This window comes from Charadrius vociferus, unplaced genomic scaffold, assembly GCF_000708025.1.
Source record: "Charadrius vociferus isolate BGI_N301 unplaced genomic scaffold, ASM70802v2 scaffold163, whole genome shotgun sequence".
NCBI lineage: Eukaryota > Metazoa > Chordata > Aves > Charadriiformes > Charadriidae > Charadrius > Charadrius vociferus.
The window spans coordinates 2,776,712-2,794,485 of NW_009648332.1; the positions used below are offsets into that span (position 1 = coordinate 2,776,712).

The 17,774-nt window shown below is 39.8% G+C and overlaps 1 protein-coding gene across 1 annotated transcript; it reads right to left on the reverse strand.

The window, feature by feature from the left end:
* Window positions 1–1,351: 1,351 nt before the first annotated feature.
* Window positions 1,352–14,865, reverse strand: FAM159A (family with sequence similarity 159, member A). Its single transcript, XM_009884828.1, has 3 exons — window positions 14,849–14,865; window positions 13,021–13,160; window positions 1,352–1,455 (listed from the first exon to the last, which is right to left on the reverse strand). Exons 1-3 carry the CDS (start codon window positions 14,863–14,865, stop codon window positions 1,352–1,354), a joined length of 261 nt encoding a protein of 86 aa, XP_009883130.1.
* Between the last annotated feature and the right edge of the window lie 2,909 nt (window positions 14,866–17,774).

The following is a 17,774-nucleotide window of genomic DNA, read 5'->3' on the forward strand; positions in this document are numbered from 1 at the left end:
ATCATAAATCTTCTTCCCTTTTGCTTTTTGATAGTTCCAATCAAGAAAGTTATGAGGCTGGAAGATCCTGTTTATGTTCTAATGTTATGAAAATATTTTCTTCATGCAACCAATGTAGTTTTAATGTTCTAGAAGTCCACAGCAGCAAATGCCAGTCTAGTGAGATAACATATGCAAAATTATAGAAACAACATATACCACATTCTCTCTTTCTTTCAGAGACACTGCTGTGTTATTTCACAGAAGTAATGTGACTTAAGAGTAGCTTAGACTGGAAACAATTGAGGGTTTTTGATACATAACACCAGATAGCTGTAAAGAAGTTTAAATTTCAAGCATTACCACGCAGAAAGATGTCACTCCCAAAGAGCAGACAAGGATCTGGTCTTAAAACGTTGAAGTATAACCAGAGACAAAACTGACACAGTAGGTAAATATTTTAGGCTTCATCTGCAAATGGAAAATATAAATCTGTCTACTGCCTTCAGATAAACAGCATGGTTAAATACTTTAGAATATCTTTTGATCACTGATCTTAAAGAACCCTCACAAGATGAAAAGAAATCATTATCATTAATGTTCACGAATTGGAGCCTGAAAGCTTGAAAGACTTGAAAGCTCAAATATGACAGTTAAGACTGTCGGTTGTTCCTAAGTCTTCTGGAGAAATAAAATGTGCAATTAGAGCTCTTTGGTTACCTGAAGGATGTTCAGCACTTCACAAATTAGTGCTCCAAACTAGAACACTACTGGAAAATTTTTAAAAGTTTGCTTCAAAATAAATATTCAAGCATATTTTGATGTAGAATCCGCAAAACATTTGTGGATGTTTATTTCAATTCATTTCAGTGTTTACTGTTTCCTATGAAAACAGCTATTGAAATGAAAACTTCCCTACAATCACTTCTTACTAACTTCACTTTTTTTTTGTTGGAAAATTCTCCCATCAAAGTAATTTTAAGATCTGTGAGAATCTTCTGAGGAAACAAAGGTAGGGGGAAATGATAAATTAAGAAAAATACAACACAAACAAACGCCAGATTTTATTGAGGTACTGTGTTCACATATGTTTGTGCAATGAACAATCACATTTGGCTAAAGGCGACCATATTCATGACATGAAGACTCCACATTAAGATGGCACACAGCGAAAGCTTAAAATAAAGCTTGGTCTAACATGGTGTGCCAAATTCTGCTCTGCTTGACAACTGTGTTATCTCATTGGAAATGCACAGGGTAAAGACAACAATTTGCACAAAAATGACTAGCAGCAGTAACTGGTATGTGCAACTCAAAATACACTACTTCTCAGTACAGTAACCATACACAAATACATAACCCTGGCACAGCTTCAGATTGGCCTCTGGTTATCAACAGTGGTTGCAATAGCCAGGAAACACCTCTGGAAGAGTGAGTCTGGTTCTCGGGGCTCACAGTCACAGTTCATCCTTGTGGCTCAGGAAATCTCATGGAGCCACTTGGCCGTGTCAACAGCTCGTTTCGATGAGGGCCTTGTGAACGATGCAGCTCTGTATCTGCAAAATACCAATCACAGTTAAGAAACAGACTGAGAAGGGGAAGGTTTTTTTCCTCTGTTGCACGGCAGAGTTGGTAAAGAGATCCTACAAACAAATCCAGAACAAACCATACAGCTCAATCCATTTCACTGGGATTACTTCATTCCAAGCATCTCGTTATATTCCTAATCTTTATCATGTGAAGAATCACACCTCTGAAGGGCATCGCTACAACTATAAAACACTAAATGCCTCCTCTGGGGATGTATGTGGATGGGTAGATCTGCTGTTGCTCCTCTGCTGTGCAAATGAGGATTTCAAGGCACAATGGTGCTAAAACAAAACAAAAAAGGTTTAGGAGATAAAGACAGTCATTAATCTAACCTTTCTATGCAGTGCCTCTTGGACAATGCACCACTAATATCTATGTTAAACTACGCATTTCATTTTTTTTAATGATAGACATGCTCACAATGTCTGCCTTTAATGCTGACAGATACAAAAATATATCACAAACTACACTCGAAGCATTTCTATACAAAGAAATCACTCTACTGCTCATTAAAACAGGATTGCTTCTTAGGTGAAGCACAACAGCTGTTGGTACAGATGAGTTTAGAAGCAGATGTTTGTCTGAATATGCAAAAAAGTAATGGACATGCACTGAAATCCGGCCAGAAAATCACAGCTAATTCAGCTACTGACAGAAGTCCTGAAGTGTGAAATCTTGGATTTCAAGGCAGATGGCAACCAGCAGCAAGGAGCATCCTAACCAGCAAAGAACATCGCTTCAGTACTCGTTCATTGAGAGGAATGACGCTTATCTGAGTTCAGTGACACTTTTTGTAGATTCTAGATTTTCTTCTGCTTAAGGCTCTGAGGTTGATTATATATTCCTCACCAACTTAAATCAAAACATGCAGGGCATACATATGAACTTAGATTTGTACCGTCCCCCAGTATTGACATCTGGTTGGCAGCAGGCTCAATATGAGTCAGCAGTGTGCCCTGGCAGACAAGAGAGCTAACTGCATCCTGGGGTGCATTAAATACAGCATAACCAGCTGGTCAAAAGAGATGATTATCCCACTGTATTTAGCCTTGGTGTGGCCTCACCTTGAGTATCGCGTGCAGTTCTGGGCCCCACAATTTAAGAAGAATATTAAAGTACTTGAATGTGTCCAGAGGGCAACAAAGGCTGGAAAGAATGTCCTATGAGTAGCGGCTAAGGACTTTGAGCTTGGCTAGTTTGGAGAAAAGGAGGCTGAGGGGTAACCTCATTGCCCTCTACAGCTTTCTCAGGAGGGGAGTGGGAGGCGCTGATCTCATCTCCCTGGTATCCAGTGATAGGATGCATGGGAATGGTTCAAAGCTGTGCCAAGAGAGGTTCAGACTGGACATAAGGAAGCATTTCTTTACCGAAAGGGTAGTCAAACACTGGAACATGCTTCCTAGAGATGTGGTCAATGCCCCAAGCCTGGCAGTGCTTAAGAGGCATTTGGACAATGCCCGTAATAATTTGCTTTAACTTGTGGTCAGACCTGAACTGGTGAGGCAGTTAGACTAGATGTTTGTTGTAGGTCCCTTCCAACTGAAATAGTCTGTTCTATTCTATCTCCACATACAGCATCTCTGATTAAATACCAGATCAGAAAGGAGGTCAGATGTTCCTATTATGGCCATCACTTTTTCTCCAGACTTGGGGCAGACCCACGCAGAGCCTGACACAGCACCCAAGACTGTCTCTACTCAGAGCAGCTTGACAGACTTTTCTTCCCAGACTTGGACACAGTCTACCAAAAGCCAGGGGCTGCTGGCGTGGCCTAAGGGATGCCTGGGACTAAGACACAGCCCCCCAGTACACTAAGGCTGTAGAGATCCTTCATCTATCTCAGTTTTGACAAGTGTGAGTCTAGCTTGTTCAAGATGCCCTTGGAAGAAAGTCCCACAAGGTGCCTCATTGGCTGGTCCAGTACTACTTCCACCCTTACAGTCTGGAAGATTTTCTGTTACTAAATCTGGATGTACTTCAATTCAGCACATTACTTAAACTGCCTGCTACAGACATGGAAAATAATCACTGTCCTCTATTCCACATAACTGAACACTGCCACTCATCTTTTCTTTTCTAGACTTAAGCCAGTTTAAGCCTGTCCTGCTGTTCCAAAAATCTTCATAATTTTCTGTTTTCTCTCCTCAGCAGTATATCAACAACTAAGAGCATTACTGTAACGGAGGTACTGCCAGTGCTAACTGGAGCAAATTATTACCTTACATCCTATACACAGTTCCCTTCTTTAGTATGTCAGACTAAAAGAAGAGCCCAGAACATCAATACTCTGTTTATGACATACTGTAAATCCCCAGATATTTTTTTCCCCACATCACTTAGTGAGTTATCCTCCCTTAGGTATAATTGAGGATTTGATTTCTTGCTTTTAAGTACAGTATTCCCTTTTGTCTTTACTTTATTTCACCTTTTTTATTTCAGACCATTTCTCCAGGGCACAGAGATGATTCTGAAAGGTAGTTTTCTCCCCCAGAGTTTTGCAAGACTTCCCAGGGTGGTGTCATCCATAAATTTTATATATATGCCCTTTAGTCCTTCAGCCAAGCTCTTACTACTCAACTGGGACAGAGTACTGAGACATCCTTCCCTCCAAAAATGAGTTTGAGAATAAGACACTATAAACTTCTCTTTGACTGCCTTTTCATAAAGACCTGTAAGTCATAGCCACTTGTTCCTACTTATCTGACATGCAAAATTACCTTGACAAAGACAGAAATTAGACTTGTTGTCATGATTTGTCTTCATGAAATCTGTGTCAAGTTTTTCTTGTGCGTAACCCGATTGTTTAATAATTTGCTAACTTATCACTCCAAGTTAGAAGTGATTCTTGTAGCCGTTTATGTCCTCTCCTTTCCCTTTTTAAAGCAAAGACCTGTGTTTGCCATTTTGCTGGAAAAGAGCATGCAAACAAGCTTGAATTTTATGCTGAACTACATCAGTTCCAAGGGTGTAGAACCATAGAATCATAGTAGGGGGTCCTGTTCCTAATTAAAACCCAGTGAATTTGTCAGAGGAAGTATGCATGCTAAATCAAACCTAATTGCTACATGTAGCTTCCTCACAGCAGTGAGAGGTTTACGGCCACTCATGGACACTGACTTATCAACACACTGTGACGTGGCTCCCCGTAACAGGTGAGGGCATGAAATCCACAACAAGCAGAAAAGCAGAGGACGAAAAACAATTAGAGACCCAGAATTTCTACCAACGCTTAACCAGATTATCTTCTGAAGTTCAGAAAAGATCCTTGCCTCCCTCTCCATTTCCACAGAAAGCTCCCAGCTGCTCTGTTCTGCATCTGGAAGCAAAAAGGCTCGCAGGCTAAGGGCATAGTTTTCCTGGGTTTAGCCCAAAAAGAGGTCTCAAGTATTTTGACTCTTCATGATAATGCCAGGCTCACTGGGCCAAGAAAAAATGGGTAATTCTTCCACAAAAAAAGCTTTTAAATTTTTTGGTCTTTATATAATGCATGCATTCAAACCCTACAAAAAAGTCCTTTGCAGCTGGCCTTTCAATTCTCTCCCTCTGTTTCTCTTCCTGTGAGCAATAGTGGTTAGCAGGCTACACTTCAGGGCACTCCATAAACACCACTCTCGATGACACGGTGGAAAGCAGGCAAACTGAAGCACGAGGAAATGAGGGACTTGTGGCCTTCAGAAAGCAATGCCATATTCACAGACCTGAACTGAGGTCTCATCTCAGTACTTAATGCCTGCCACAGATATTTTTGGATTTTCTCACTACAGATGGCTTTCTGACTGCAGGATCCTTTTTAGTTTTCCCATGGCATTTCTCTCCCACAAGCCATTTCATTCGCAACAGGAAAAAAAAAAAAAAGTGTGGAGGTGGTTAAGAGTTTCAGAATGAGTTTTGTTACACTTAAGTATTTTCATGAGGACAAGCAGCCCAAACCAGGCTGTTATGCTGATAATAAAAGTGCTGAGAAAAACACATTTGCACTTATGATGCACAGCGTGGCTTTTTAAGTGTACAAGAGAAAATACATGAAGCAGGGAACTCTGACACATTTACTTTCCTGCCCTTCTAAGAACAACTGCTAAGCAAACAGGCCCACTTTTTTTTTTCCTGTGACAGACATTGCCAATCTATGGCTATTCTCACATTCTGTGGCTGTTTAGCCATGAGCTTTCACCCCCTACAGAAAGTAAAATACATGTTTCATGCCATCTGAATTCTTTTGCATTATTCATAAATTCCTCTTAAGTCTGAAGTACAATTCATCTGTACTGGCGTACATTTTGTATGGTCTGTGCCATAGGTAGTTTGACCCTTAAACAAGATTTCAGCATAAAAATCAAGTCAGCATATAAAACTTCACTTTTTGCAAGATAATTCTCTTCAGTTCCCTATCAGACTTGACTCAGCATTTGTAGGCAGCATCCCCAGGAAGCAGAATATGACTGAACTATCCACCAGATACTTCACTGCCCTTTGTCACACAGGAGCCTTTCTTGCAGTTCATTGCTAAAGAATTCCTTTTGAATGATAAGTAACAACGGCTGCCTCCTTAGTAAGCTCTGGTGCATCCTGGACAGCATCGGAGCAAGGACAAAGACAGCATAAAGGGAATGTGATCTCTGGCACAAAATCATGAAGGAGTACTCATGTAGAAGTAAATCAAGAAGAGATTTCTCTGCGGAAGGACTCTGTTCAAGTCTCTGCAGATACTTCCCTGCGCAAGGACAGCATCAGAGCAATATAGAAGTAAATCAAATAGACAGTTCGCTAGTGCTTTTCAGAAAGCTAAAAACCCACATAAAGAATCATGGCATTTTGAAATGCTTATCATATCTGCATCACCACATATAAAACAGAGCAGAGGATATACAAATACAACAGAATATGATGAAAAGAAGTGTTCTCACTGTACCGATTTTCATTACAGCATTGGTAGAATCCATCCAGTGCCTCTGTTTTTTTAACATATCGAACTCCCTCTGGTCTCACTGTCTGTAAAACAAAAGCATTTTTAGTAAAACTAACAGCATTATTCTTCCTTTAGTTGCAAGTAGTAATACATAGATGCGCCCACTGCACCAGAAAAAAACACAGTTCCTGGAATCTTCCTCTACAATCTTTAGAGGATGGGAGAGACCACAGCCATTTTACTTTCCATTCCTGATCCTATAATTAATTTGTGTTAAAAATGAATAAACATCAAGATGAAAAGCAGTTTAAGGTAGCAGCACTGTGATGTAAGTAGGACTTATAGCAGGGAATCAGAGTGTGTCCTAAAAGCAATGGCAGAAAAAATCCCATATTCAAGAAAACAGATCAGAAATATCAAACTATCACCTCTCTCCAAACATCATCAGTCACTATCGCCTTCCCTGCACCTTTCATCCAGTGATCCCAAAGCACTGCATGGGGGACGCTCACAATACTTCTTTGCATGAAAGAAGTGTCACCCTTGTTTTACAGAAAGGTTGAAGGGATGACAGGAACAAATAAAGCAGTTTTTAGTTAGGCATTTCAGCAGTTGCCCAGAAAATCTTAAGTTCTGGCATCTCCCATCTTTTGAGTGTTTGGTCATGAAGTTTAGCAGTTTCTGAATATTGCCCTTCTCAGAGCACAACTTCGTATGTTAAAATAAACAAGAGGTCATTAAAATTCCACCAGGTAACTGATACAGACACCTGTTTGGAGCAGAAGAGCTGGAATCTTTAGATTCAGTGCAGACAACTTGAGTTTGCCCAACTGATCAGAATAACCAAAGCAAAAGCAGTCTGCAGTGAGTCACTGTCAGGAAGGGAGAAGAGAGATACTCTGCCAGTCATTTTCACTTATACCTGCTGACAGCAGAGAAAGCAAAGCTCTAAAAGACTTTTCTGACCACACTTTGAACTTTCTTTCTTTCTTTCTTACTTTATATTCATGCTTTCATTCCCTTCCTGCTTTCCTCACTCTGTTTCCACTCGTAATTTTCTGCTACTATGCTTCCCATGCTAGTCCGCGTCTCCATGAACAACACCTCAGTTCATACTTTGAGTCCCTCCTATCTCTTTTCTCTGCCCTAAATCTCTGACTGTTCCAATGCTGCGCATGCTTCCCATCTGCAAGGCTCCCTCTTCATATCTCTCCCCAAGCATCCCACCTCTGCTCTCCAGCCCACCCACAGCCACTGTTCCACTCCCTGGCCCTCTCAGGAGTTTCCCCATCCCCTCAAGCATCGTGCCCTCGCTGGTCTGCTGCTCTCAACCCCATTAGCCCTGTCCCTCTTCCACATGCTCCCAAGGCACACCCAGATCCTTGTTCTGTTGCAGTTTCTCCTTTATCTACTGGCTCTAAAATGTCTCCCCGCTCCCTTTCTCACCTAAGTCTCCCTATGGAGCTCATCAGTCTTCCTCTCAGCCCGAGTTTCCCCTCGATTTCCCATTAGCCTCTGGCCAACACTGTCTTTGACCTCATTTTCCACTTTCCCACTACTTGGGCCAACACAGACAACAAAGAGAAAAGAAAAGATAAGCATAAGGGTACTTCTCTTCAAGGAAGTGTGTGGGGAAGGGATTAAAAAAGGCTCCCTATATCCAATCAGGATGAAAAGTCGAGAATTCTAATATTCTCATTTACAAAAACTGAAATAAAGTAAATTGGGCAAATGATTTTTTTTTTAGTGTTTTGAAAGTTGCATTTTATTGTTTGAATTGAAAAACCTGCAGTTTGGTTTCAAAATATCAACATGAGATTTGATAGCTTGACATTTCAAAATATCTGTACAATAATATTTAAGCCAAGATCTTAGTTGAAACCAACCAGTGACTTATTTCAGCCATGATCAAAAAAAACAAACCCCAAAAGTAAAAAAAAATTCGTTATCAGTTATAGAGGAAGACACCCTGTTTTTGAAGCCTGTCTAGATTTCATATCTAAAACAGCTTACAGCACCTACAGTTATCTTTGCGGTAATAAAACCCCAAACACTTATCTTAATGAGTTCCAAAAATTTACTGCTATAAGAAAGTCTGGGAAATTTAAAAGCGAAGGAGTCCAATTTAAATATTTCCAAATTTAACCTTTCCTAGTGATGCAACTTTGAGCTAATGCTACCCCTTCCACTAAACTTGAATTCCCAGCTCCAAAATAGGAAATTGCTTCATTTCCTAAAGAAAAAAAAATTATGTTGTGGTTTGTTGTGGGGTTTTTTTTTTAATAATTGAGCCCATTTGGCTGATCTTTCCCGTATACAAGTACCTGAGGCAGATGGCTGGCAAAGAGAAAAGTAGCCTAACCTGGGAAAATTTAAGGCTAGCTGCAGAAAGACCATACAGTGGAAATTATTGATAAACCTAGAAAGCAAAGCTATCAATGCATACTCCAACAACCAAGTGAAGTGTCTCTGAATTAAGACAGCAGCTATATGGTTTTGGAACCAATAGTCAGATAACTCAGCTGAGGTAAGGAGGAGAAAGTGTGAGTTTGCTGCTTTTATAGCTGAATATTTTGTATATTTGAATAGTGTCCCATGAGGAATCTTTAATTAAGGAGAGAAAGGGGCAGGAAGGTCATCTGGCTATTTTTCAAGCTGAGTTTTTCCTTATTATGAAATGAAACCATAAACTTTTGCATACTACGATGTCACTGCTTTGTAAGAACAAGGAATTAATCTCTTCTAATAAAGAACATTTTTCCCAGCAATTATGAGTAATTTACAAGGCCACAAGTACTCCAACCTTTTGTACAGAGAAGTTTTATGGTTAGGAGGAGAACAAAGCATATGACCAAATTCCATTTTATCTTGAGAAAATCTGTAACATTTGCATTCTTGGGGCTTGGATTTCTTTGGGGCCTTTGTTTACCAAGAAGAAACACTTTCATAGTTCTCCAGCCTTGAAATGGGAGAAATAGAAACACCTACAATGAGTTGAGTGAAAAATCCTTTCTCTCAGAAAGGCTTACTGAGCAACATGTATAATTAAAAAGCAAGTTCACTATGCTAAGAAAAAGTATGCTACAATGAGTTGAATATTCACCTTGGTCTCAAAAAGGATGGCTCAGTTCTCTGCAGCACAGAACTCCTGTGTCAAGCTAGTCTTAGAGCCATACCATGAGGTATCAAGCAAAAGGACAAAGGTCTTCTGGTTAGTGATGTCCTTTCAAAATTCCACTGGACATTAATGTCTAGACTGACACACAAAGCATTAAAAATATAACACTTCCCTGCAGTTCTGTCTCCTTGTAAGATGGGGCTAATAGCATCTCCCTCCTTCAGAAAGGTAGCTGTGAGGATAAATAGAGGAAAAACTGGGAAGCACTTTGACGCTTCAGTAAGGCAGACCATTAACCCACACGCCAAATCCTAGGTGAGCCTTGCATTCTGACGCAGAGTACAAACAATAAGAAAGCAATGTAGAGCTGAGATGTTGACTGTAAAAGGAGAGGATTTCATTGAAAAAGATAAATAAAGCACATTGCTACTTTTTATTGAGAAATACTAGATCTGATAAGAAACTAGACGCTAAGCCCCTTGAGATACGGTATCTACTCATTTGCCTGTACACACTGTCTTGCATATAGAGGATCTGCCCTGCACTCCACGATATGATACTACAAATAACTCCTAGTCTACACCAGTGACTGAGTTCATTTTTCCTAAAACACTCCACAATATGATACTACAAATAGGAATTAGTAACAACAGTTTACATCAGTATAATTCCATTAACATTTAAGTAGTTACTCCTGGTCTACATCAGTGACTGAGTTCATTTTTCCTAAAATTCGGTTCTCAGATTACAATGTTAATTTTTGCCAGGGCTAACAACAGTCTTCAGTAACTCAGGAACCCCATAGGTAATATCTGTATCGATGCTGTTGCAGACCATTTGTTCAAGACTAAATATAGGCAAATTCCAGCTGATCTGCCTTGTGCAGAATGAGAAACCTTAGCAAAGGCTACACATGAAGTTTATTGTTAGATTTATGATTGATCTTGCAATTATTTCTGTAAACTTTCAACAGTTCCACTTCTATATTTAGGAGACCTTGGATGAGCTCACAGAACAACGACCAACTTTCACTACTACATGAGGTAGAAAAGGCATACAATAATCAATTGTATGTTTAATGAAATACAAAACTCCAACTGAGCTGATATACCATGGGTGAAACTGAATATAATAAAAAAAAAAATATTGCTTTCATAAATGAGTGCTCTCTCGATGATCCAGAGGTACAGACATCGCACAACACCCAACGTGTGACACAGCCTTCACCTAAAGGCAAGATTAGGCTGGTTCAGAAAAAGCAGGGCTGAACTGAGTTCACAGTAAAAACTCAGTCCTCAGGCCTAAAATATTCTGAAGCTTCTAAAAACCATTTTAATCTTTTAAATTCATTTTTATTGCCTATACATGATTATGCTCAAATCTCAGAAGAACTGAAAGAGGAGGAGAGGCTGCTTTTATTGTTCCTCAGGCCTGAAAGCAGCTAACCAGCCATCTCATAAGATACTCAGACCTTGCATGACTTCCATGCAAAAGAAACCCCAGTATGATGAAGATAAGCACTCAGGCTTGTCAATGAAATCCTTCAACATTTTCAAAGATCTCTCAACCTTGGCAAAGTAACTGGCTTTCAATTTCTGGCAGTCCACCTCATCAACAGCTAAAGCTATCAGAATTCAGATGTGAAATAATTGTCATTCAGAGCAGCCTAAGAAGCAGAATAATAAAAGTGAAAAACACAGGATGAAAGCAAAATCAAAACAGTGTTTAAATACAAAGTAATGCAGTCTGAATAAAGCTCAAAACAACATAGGGATAGTTAGGAAAAAGCAAAGATCTCTCAGCTTCCTGGAGTCCTAACACCTGGAATCATGAGGCAGGATGCCTATGTGAATGCTGGGTTATCATTTGGGGATCTTGGGATGTTGTTCACCCCAGGATAGTAAGAAAGGAAGGATCTCTAATGCCAAAGCAGGATATGGTTTTGCAGCAGGGTTCAAGTCTGTAGAGAAAGATGGAATCACTCGGCAGCAGCAGTGCAATAGCACCTGCCCCCATCCCAGCTCCCCATATGCCTAACGGGTCTGGCACAAAAACACAAAGCATGAAAAAAACCCGCACTGCTGTCCTTGCAATGGATTAGGAGCTGATGCCACTGCAGGGAAACCTGAGGAAAGAAGTTAAACAGCAACATGTTCAAAAGCATAATGCCAGTTTATAATTAGAACACAACCATCTTGTAAAAGATCACTAGGCATTTTGTTAATCCCACCCAAGAGTTTATTTAGGCTGTTCTAGGTAGTAGCTCTTATTTCTTCTCTCTCCAGGACAGGTGTGAAGTTTTCAATTTGCAGATTAGTAGCAGTTTGCTCAATGTGTGACTTTCACTTTGGCAGCTTGCTCAGCTTATGTAGCTCCAAAGGGAGGGTTTGCATTTCCTGACAGCCCTATAAACAACTTTTAGACCAAAGTCTGCACTGTCTGGAGAACAAAACAAGACACAAGAAGTTTGGTATGAAGTGGACCATGTTAGCTAGATGCTCAGGAGGGGGGTTTACTGCTGTATAATAGGCTGTAATTACAATAACTCAGGGGTCATTTATTGTCATTTATTGCCATTCAGGTATAGAAGCATTTAAAAACTAGTAAAAAAAAAAAAAAAAAAAAAAAGAATTTGGGGTGAGGGGAATTTTTCCCCAAGAATTATTCCCCTTTTTCAACTTGTTTAATTTCCAAGGCCTAAATAAGAACAATGGTTCCTTTACTGGCTGAATCACCAAAGCCATATTTAAATATTTAGGAAGTCCAAGACAAAGGGTGAAACTTATCACACCACATCCCACTATCAAAACTTGCAGTCAGATTTCACAAGTGTAGTGAAATGGAGCAGCAGCCACAGGTTTTTCCATGCCAATGTGCTAGCGCTGGCTACATGCACTGTTCCTGCAGGCATCCGCCAACGCAGTTTAGGCACAAAGGTATGGACTACTGGGACTGATGCAAAGAGTTTTAGATTTCTAAGACTGGATCTTATGTCAGGAAGAAAGAAAGAAAAAAAAAAAGATCTCTCCTTGCCACAAGCAAATACACTTAAAATCTCCTTTGAGATTCTTATTCCTAGAATGAAATCACTACTAGATGTTTATGTACTCTTGACAGGAAATCCAGAGCAACTAACTGATTAAGCCTCTTCCTGATAAAGGGACTTGTTTGTTTCACCCTTACTCAGTATTGAGAAGTTTTACACTTTTCCTACTACTAAAATACACTGAGCTTGTGTTAATTTTTTTTCATTTGAGTTTGGTACAGATTTCATTCAGAAAGTAAAACAGTAGGATAGCTTCACTACATCTTGAGGTCCCCATCAGAAAGCAGATACACACTGTTGGATTCCTCCACTCCCATTTAAAGACAGAATAAGACTTTTCTTCTGCAGGAGATAATGTATGTCAATAACAACTGGTCTTACCTGCCATCTGTAAGCTTAAACCAGTATCTAGTTTGCTGCGTGGCTTCGTGCTGATAAACAAATAACAGAGAACACACACAGTGATGATAAAAGCAAAGAGGACCACTGCTGCTATTGACAGGCCCACGAGTGCTCCAACACTAAGAAGAGAGAAAAACAAAGAAATTCATTGTACAAACAGCCTGGAGGTTACCTGTACTCAGGTGGGGGAGTGATTGTATATTTTTACTGTAAAGAAAAGTTCAGAGCTCAAATACTTCAAGTTGCATAAACTGGAATTATTTCATTGCCCTCATCAGGGTCGGTGTCATCACACAGCAGTTGAACATCTGGCTCTCAGTGACATTTCATGTTACCTATGCATACTACTCCTGAGTCTGATTTAAACTGCGTTTGTAACAATCAGAAATAACTTCATGCAGTAACTGGCATCAGTGAGATTAAAAAACTTCTCCAACGCATATTCCTAGATAAGCATAATATCACATAAATATCACATGCACACACAAAGAGGGATTCCAAGAGTCCAGGCAGCCCATACGAACTCCTTTTTCCTCAAATACCACCACTATTAGAGCTTTATTTTTCAGTCTGAAACAAAGTACATGTTTGTCAGACTTCTCACCAAGGATGACGTGTCCATAAAAAATGGATAAAAAACAGGCAAGCAATGTTATTCAATTCTGTTAGCAGCTCTGTAGAGCAGGGTGGAGTACTGTGATCACTGTTGTGCCTTTGTGTTGATGCAGTAAATCTCCAATCAAGATTGGAGAAGTTGTTCCATAATCTTTGCCAGGGCAAAAGGAAAACTACAGATGAATTCATTTACACACAGTATCAAAGGCATCAAAGGAGCAGGCCAAACATACAGCAGTACATGGAGATTTTATCAAGATAATACTTCTGCAGACAGAAGCTACTTTATACTGCTTCCACAGACATTCAGTGAGACACTATATGTATATACAGTTTCCTTATTTCCACCCTTCTTTTCAAGTCTTTTCCTAATAAGTAATTCTCATGATGAAATAAAGAGCCAATTGCAATACTGTCTAGCTATCACTTACTATCCTCTCCTGGGCCATTTGATGCCTTCAGTGTTCTAGTCGACTGTTCTGCAGCCCAAGCCAAAGACACTGACTTATGGTGAAATTAAACAGTGATCTTTTGGTAACAGATGAAGAGAGTCCAAGGATCAAGAATCTTTTTATTACTACTTGGGTGCATTTACAATTTTGACAGGTGTAGAAAGGAAAGAAGAGAGACGATGTCTTAAATTCTACAAACTCCATCCTCTAGTGATAAAAATGCCTTTATATACCACTGCTATCAGTGAAAAGTCACTTCTACTGTGGCCTTGCAGGGAGATGAGAAGAATTGTGCCTCGGGATGTTTTTAAGAATTTTACATTCAAGCTACTGCAAAGCTTCTCTACAAGCTCCTAAAACACCAGCAGACAGATATGTCCATCGCAGAAACTCTTAAGATCACCAGGATGAGAACAGCATGTACCAGTATGACTTTAAGATGCAGTTCTCATTAGTTACTGGTCATATCCATTAATGAAGTTTGCACACTCCACACACACAAGTAAAATCATTCATTATCAGCAAAATGATTTGTTCTGGAAAGCACAGCTTTGCCCCAATAAGTATTTTTCATGGTATTTATCATCTGCATGAACTAGAGTGTCCTTATATGTTTGCGTATATATGCATGTATTAAGCAAATTTTTCCTTATCATTTTTTGGCTCAAACAAAACTCACAGGCAAGCAATATTCTGCTTAATATGGATTTTGAATATGTCCTTACAGTCAGAGGTCTCACCTGGGTTCTAGCCTCATTTTTGCTTTTTTACTTGGAACACCTCGAGCCAAATGGACAAAACAGAAATGCACTACAGGGGGCTGAGGTGAACGGCCATCGAACTAAGAATGATCGCCACAGCTGAATCTATTTGACGAAGTAATACAAACCCAAAGGCTCTTCAGAAACAGGTATTTGTGCTATTTTTTATTAAGTCAGTATTAGCCCCGTTTTAAGGTTCTTTTTAAATACCAGTGCAGTGCAGGACAAAGAGGTTGCTCACCATTATCCAAACATTAAGCAGAGTCAGCTGTCCTAAAGCTGAATAGATCAAGTACATATTAATGATTATATTCTTTTCTGTTCGGGCATCTATTACTCCTCAGTTGTAGCTCTCCTCCATGCAGTTGTAGATGACATTAACAATACAGGTGTATACTGTACAACACAATGCATTTTCAGTATCACTACATAACTTGCATGAGATGCTTTGTGAGTTACAAATGGCAAAGGTAAGAAAAGCAGTTCCTAGGGGAAGTTTCCAGTAGTTCCTACAACAGGTCAAAGACATAGAGGTTACATGCCACTAAAAATGTTTGTCATGCTCCAGCAGCAACATGAAAAGATCTCACCCTAAACATGGAGATCAGCATCAGAAAACCAGACACCCTGGATTCCACTTCCTAAATCAATCAGAAATTAAGATTCAGTTTGTACATACTCTTTTTAAACACAGTGTTTCGATACCAGATTGTTCTCAATGTGCTGACGCCATCAACGCTCTCAGAATGTATTATTAATTTATTTAAGGTTAATTTTGAGTTAAAGTTCAGGGTAGAGGATTGTTTCTTAATTTATGGAATTAATTCAGAGGAATTTAGTATGCCTTCCACAGCTCTGAACTCTTAAGTGTCTTAACCAGAGCACAACCTTTTCTTTTTTTTTTATAGTGAAAACAGTTATAAGAAACAAAACACCAAAATAACTATGACCATTGATCATTTTAACGATCACCCTCCTCTGAAAATAAAGACAGCCCTTCAGCATGTCCCCTAGATTCCACAGCAATTACTGTGGTGCTGCATATCCATCTAAAAAGCCCTTTCAAAAAACATTTTGCCATGTTCCTATCTTTACCTTAAACACTAGGTGTTTAAAGTCCACATGGTAACAGTCTACAGGCCTCAGGGTGTGTCTTTGAGATCAGTCTTCTGACAGCAGAGAAATTAAACAAGCAAAGTGCGCAAGAGTGACTTTTTACAGCTGTGGCGTCATTAGTAAGCCAAAGAAGTAAAAAGTCACTCTTGCGCACAGCTGTGGCGTCATTAGTAAGCCAAAACCTCAGCATTAACCACCCACCCCCAAAATGATGATCTAGCATTAAAAAAAAGCAATGAAGACCTAGGGGTAATCCTGACAGCGTTTACACAATTTTTTCATCATGAGCAATGCTAAGTTTGATAGAAAATCATAGAATGGTTTGGGTTAGAAGGGACCTTAAAGATCATCTAGTCCCAACCCCCCTGCCAAGGGCAGGGACACCTTCTGCTAGACCAGGTTGCTCAAAGCCCCATCCAGCCTGGCCTTGAACACTTCCAGGGATGGGGCATCCACAACTTCTCCAGGCCACCTGTTCCAGTGCCTCACCACCCTTATAGTGAAGGAAGACCACAGACCAAACAAAACTCTCCCAAGTTACTTTCTACATACAATGAAGGTGCAGCTATCCCACGTTTCACTGATGCTTCTACTATTACCCCGAGTGCCACACACACGCTTGCAGCACTGCCGTGCATCTCTGCACAGCCAAAGTGAGCAGAGAGGCTCCGCTCTGTCAGCAGACTCCCCAGGGCTCCCCATGCAGCTGTCCAGAGAGCTGCTTAGCGGGTCACGGACGTTTCTGTCAGAGGATGCTCAGCATCACGCACCTACAGTTATTTTTAGTCCATAAAATTAGTCTGTCCACACCAACAACAGCTAGGAAAAACTTAAATATTGGCTAAGCAGATGCAGTATGTCCACTGATAAATTAAAAGGAAGCTCATGAGTCATCTGGATCGGAGTGAATCAAATGTTCCTAATGCCATTGCTGCAGTGATATGTTGTACGTAGGATTTGCAAAGCAAACAGATAAATATTCCCAGAAGACTGGAAGAATGGGCATACAGGAACAAAAGCCTTGCTATTTTGGAAAGCCAAAACAGACTCCTGGAGATCCGTACAGCTAAGCAAAGCTTAGCTACAGCATTTGGTCACCATGGTTCTATGGGTATTAATTAATAAAGCATTTTGAATAAAATCTATACTTCGCCTGCCCGCGTCTTAATCAAATACATAATATTACATGAAACTTAAAAGGTACAGATTTGGAATGGACACCATAATTCTATTTGATACTGAAAGAAGCCATTCAATTTGCAAAATAAAACCTAGTTGAACAGTGACAAACATAATTGTAAGATATTCTGAAACAAAAAGGTGCTGACTGAACCTGACTGCATCGCAGTTCAGTACAAATACTACATGCTCAGCATTTCTCCCCTTCCACTCAGTTTTGGAGGTAAAGTAGATGTCACGATGACTTCACGTACATGCACAAGCACATAACTCTGAAGGGTGATCTGTTCAGTGTTTTGCTCACTAGTGTTTTATAGCATCTTGTTTCGTGGTTTCAAAAGCTGCATAACCTTCTGATGAATTCTGTACACCCCTGCCTTTTACTGATGTTCCTTTCCTTGTTCCATGGGCTCCTGACTGCTATGAGATAGAAAAAACACATCCTTCACTCTTCTTTGTTGCGGTCAGCTTTTCAAGAAATGTGAAAAAAGAACTTAGGGTGCTATAACAACAACAAAAAAAGATACTATACTATTTAAGTAGCAGCAAAAAAAGAAAAGTGAGAAATTAATAATGTTAATTACAGATAATAAATTCAAGGGAAAGTATG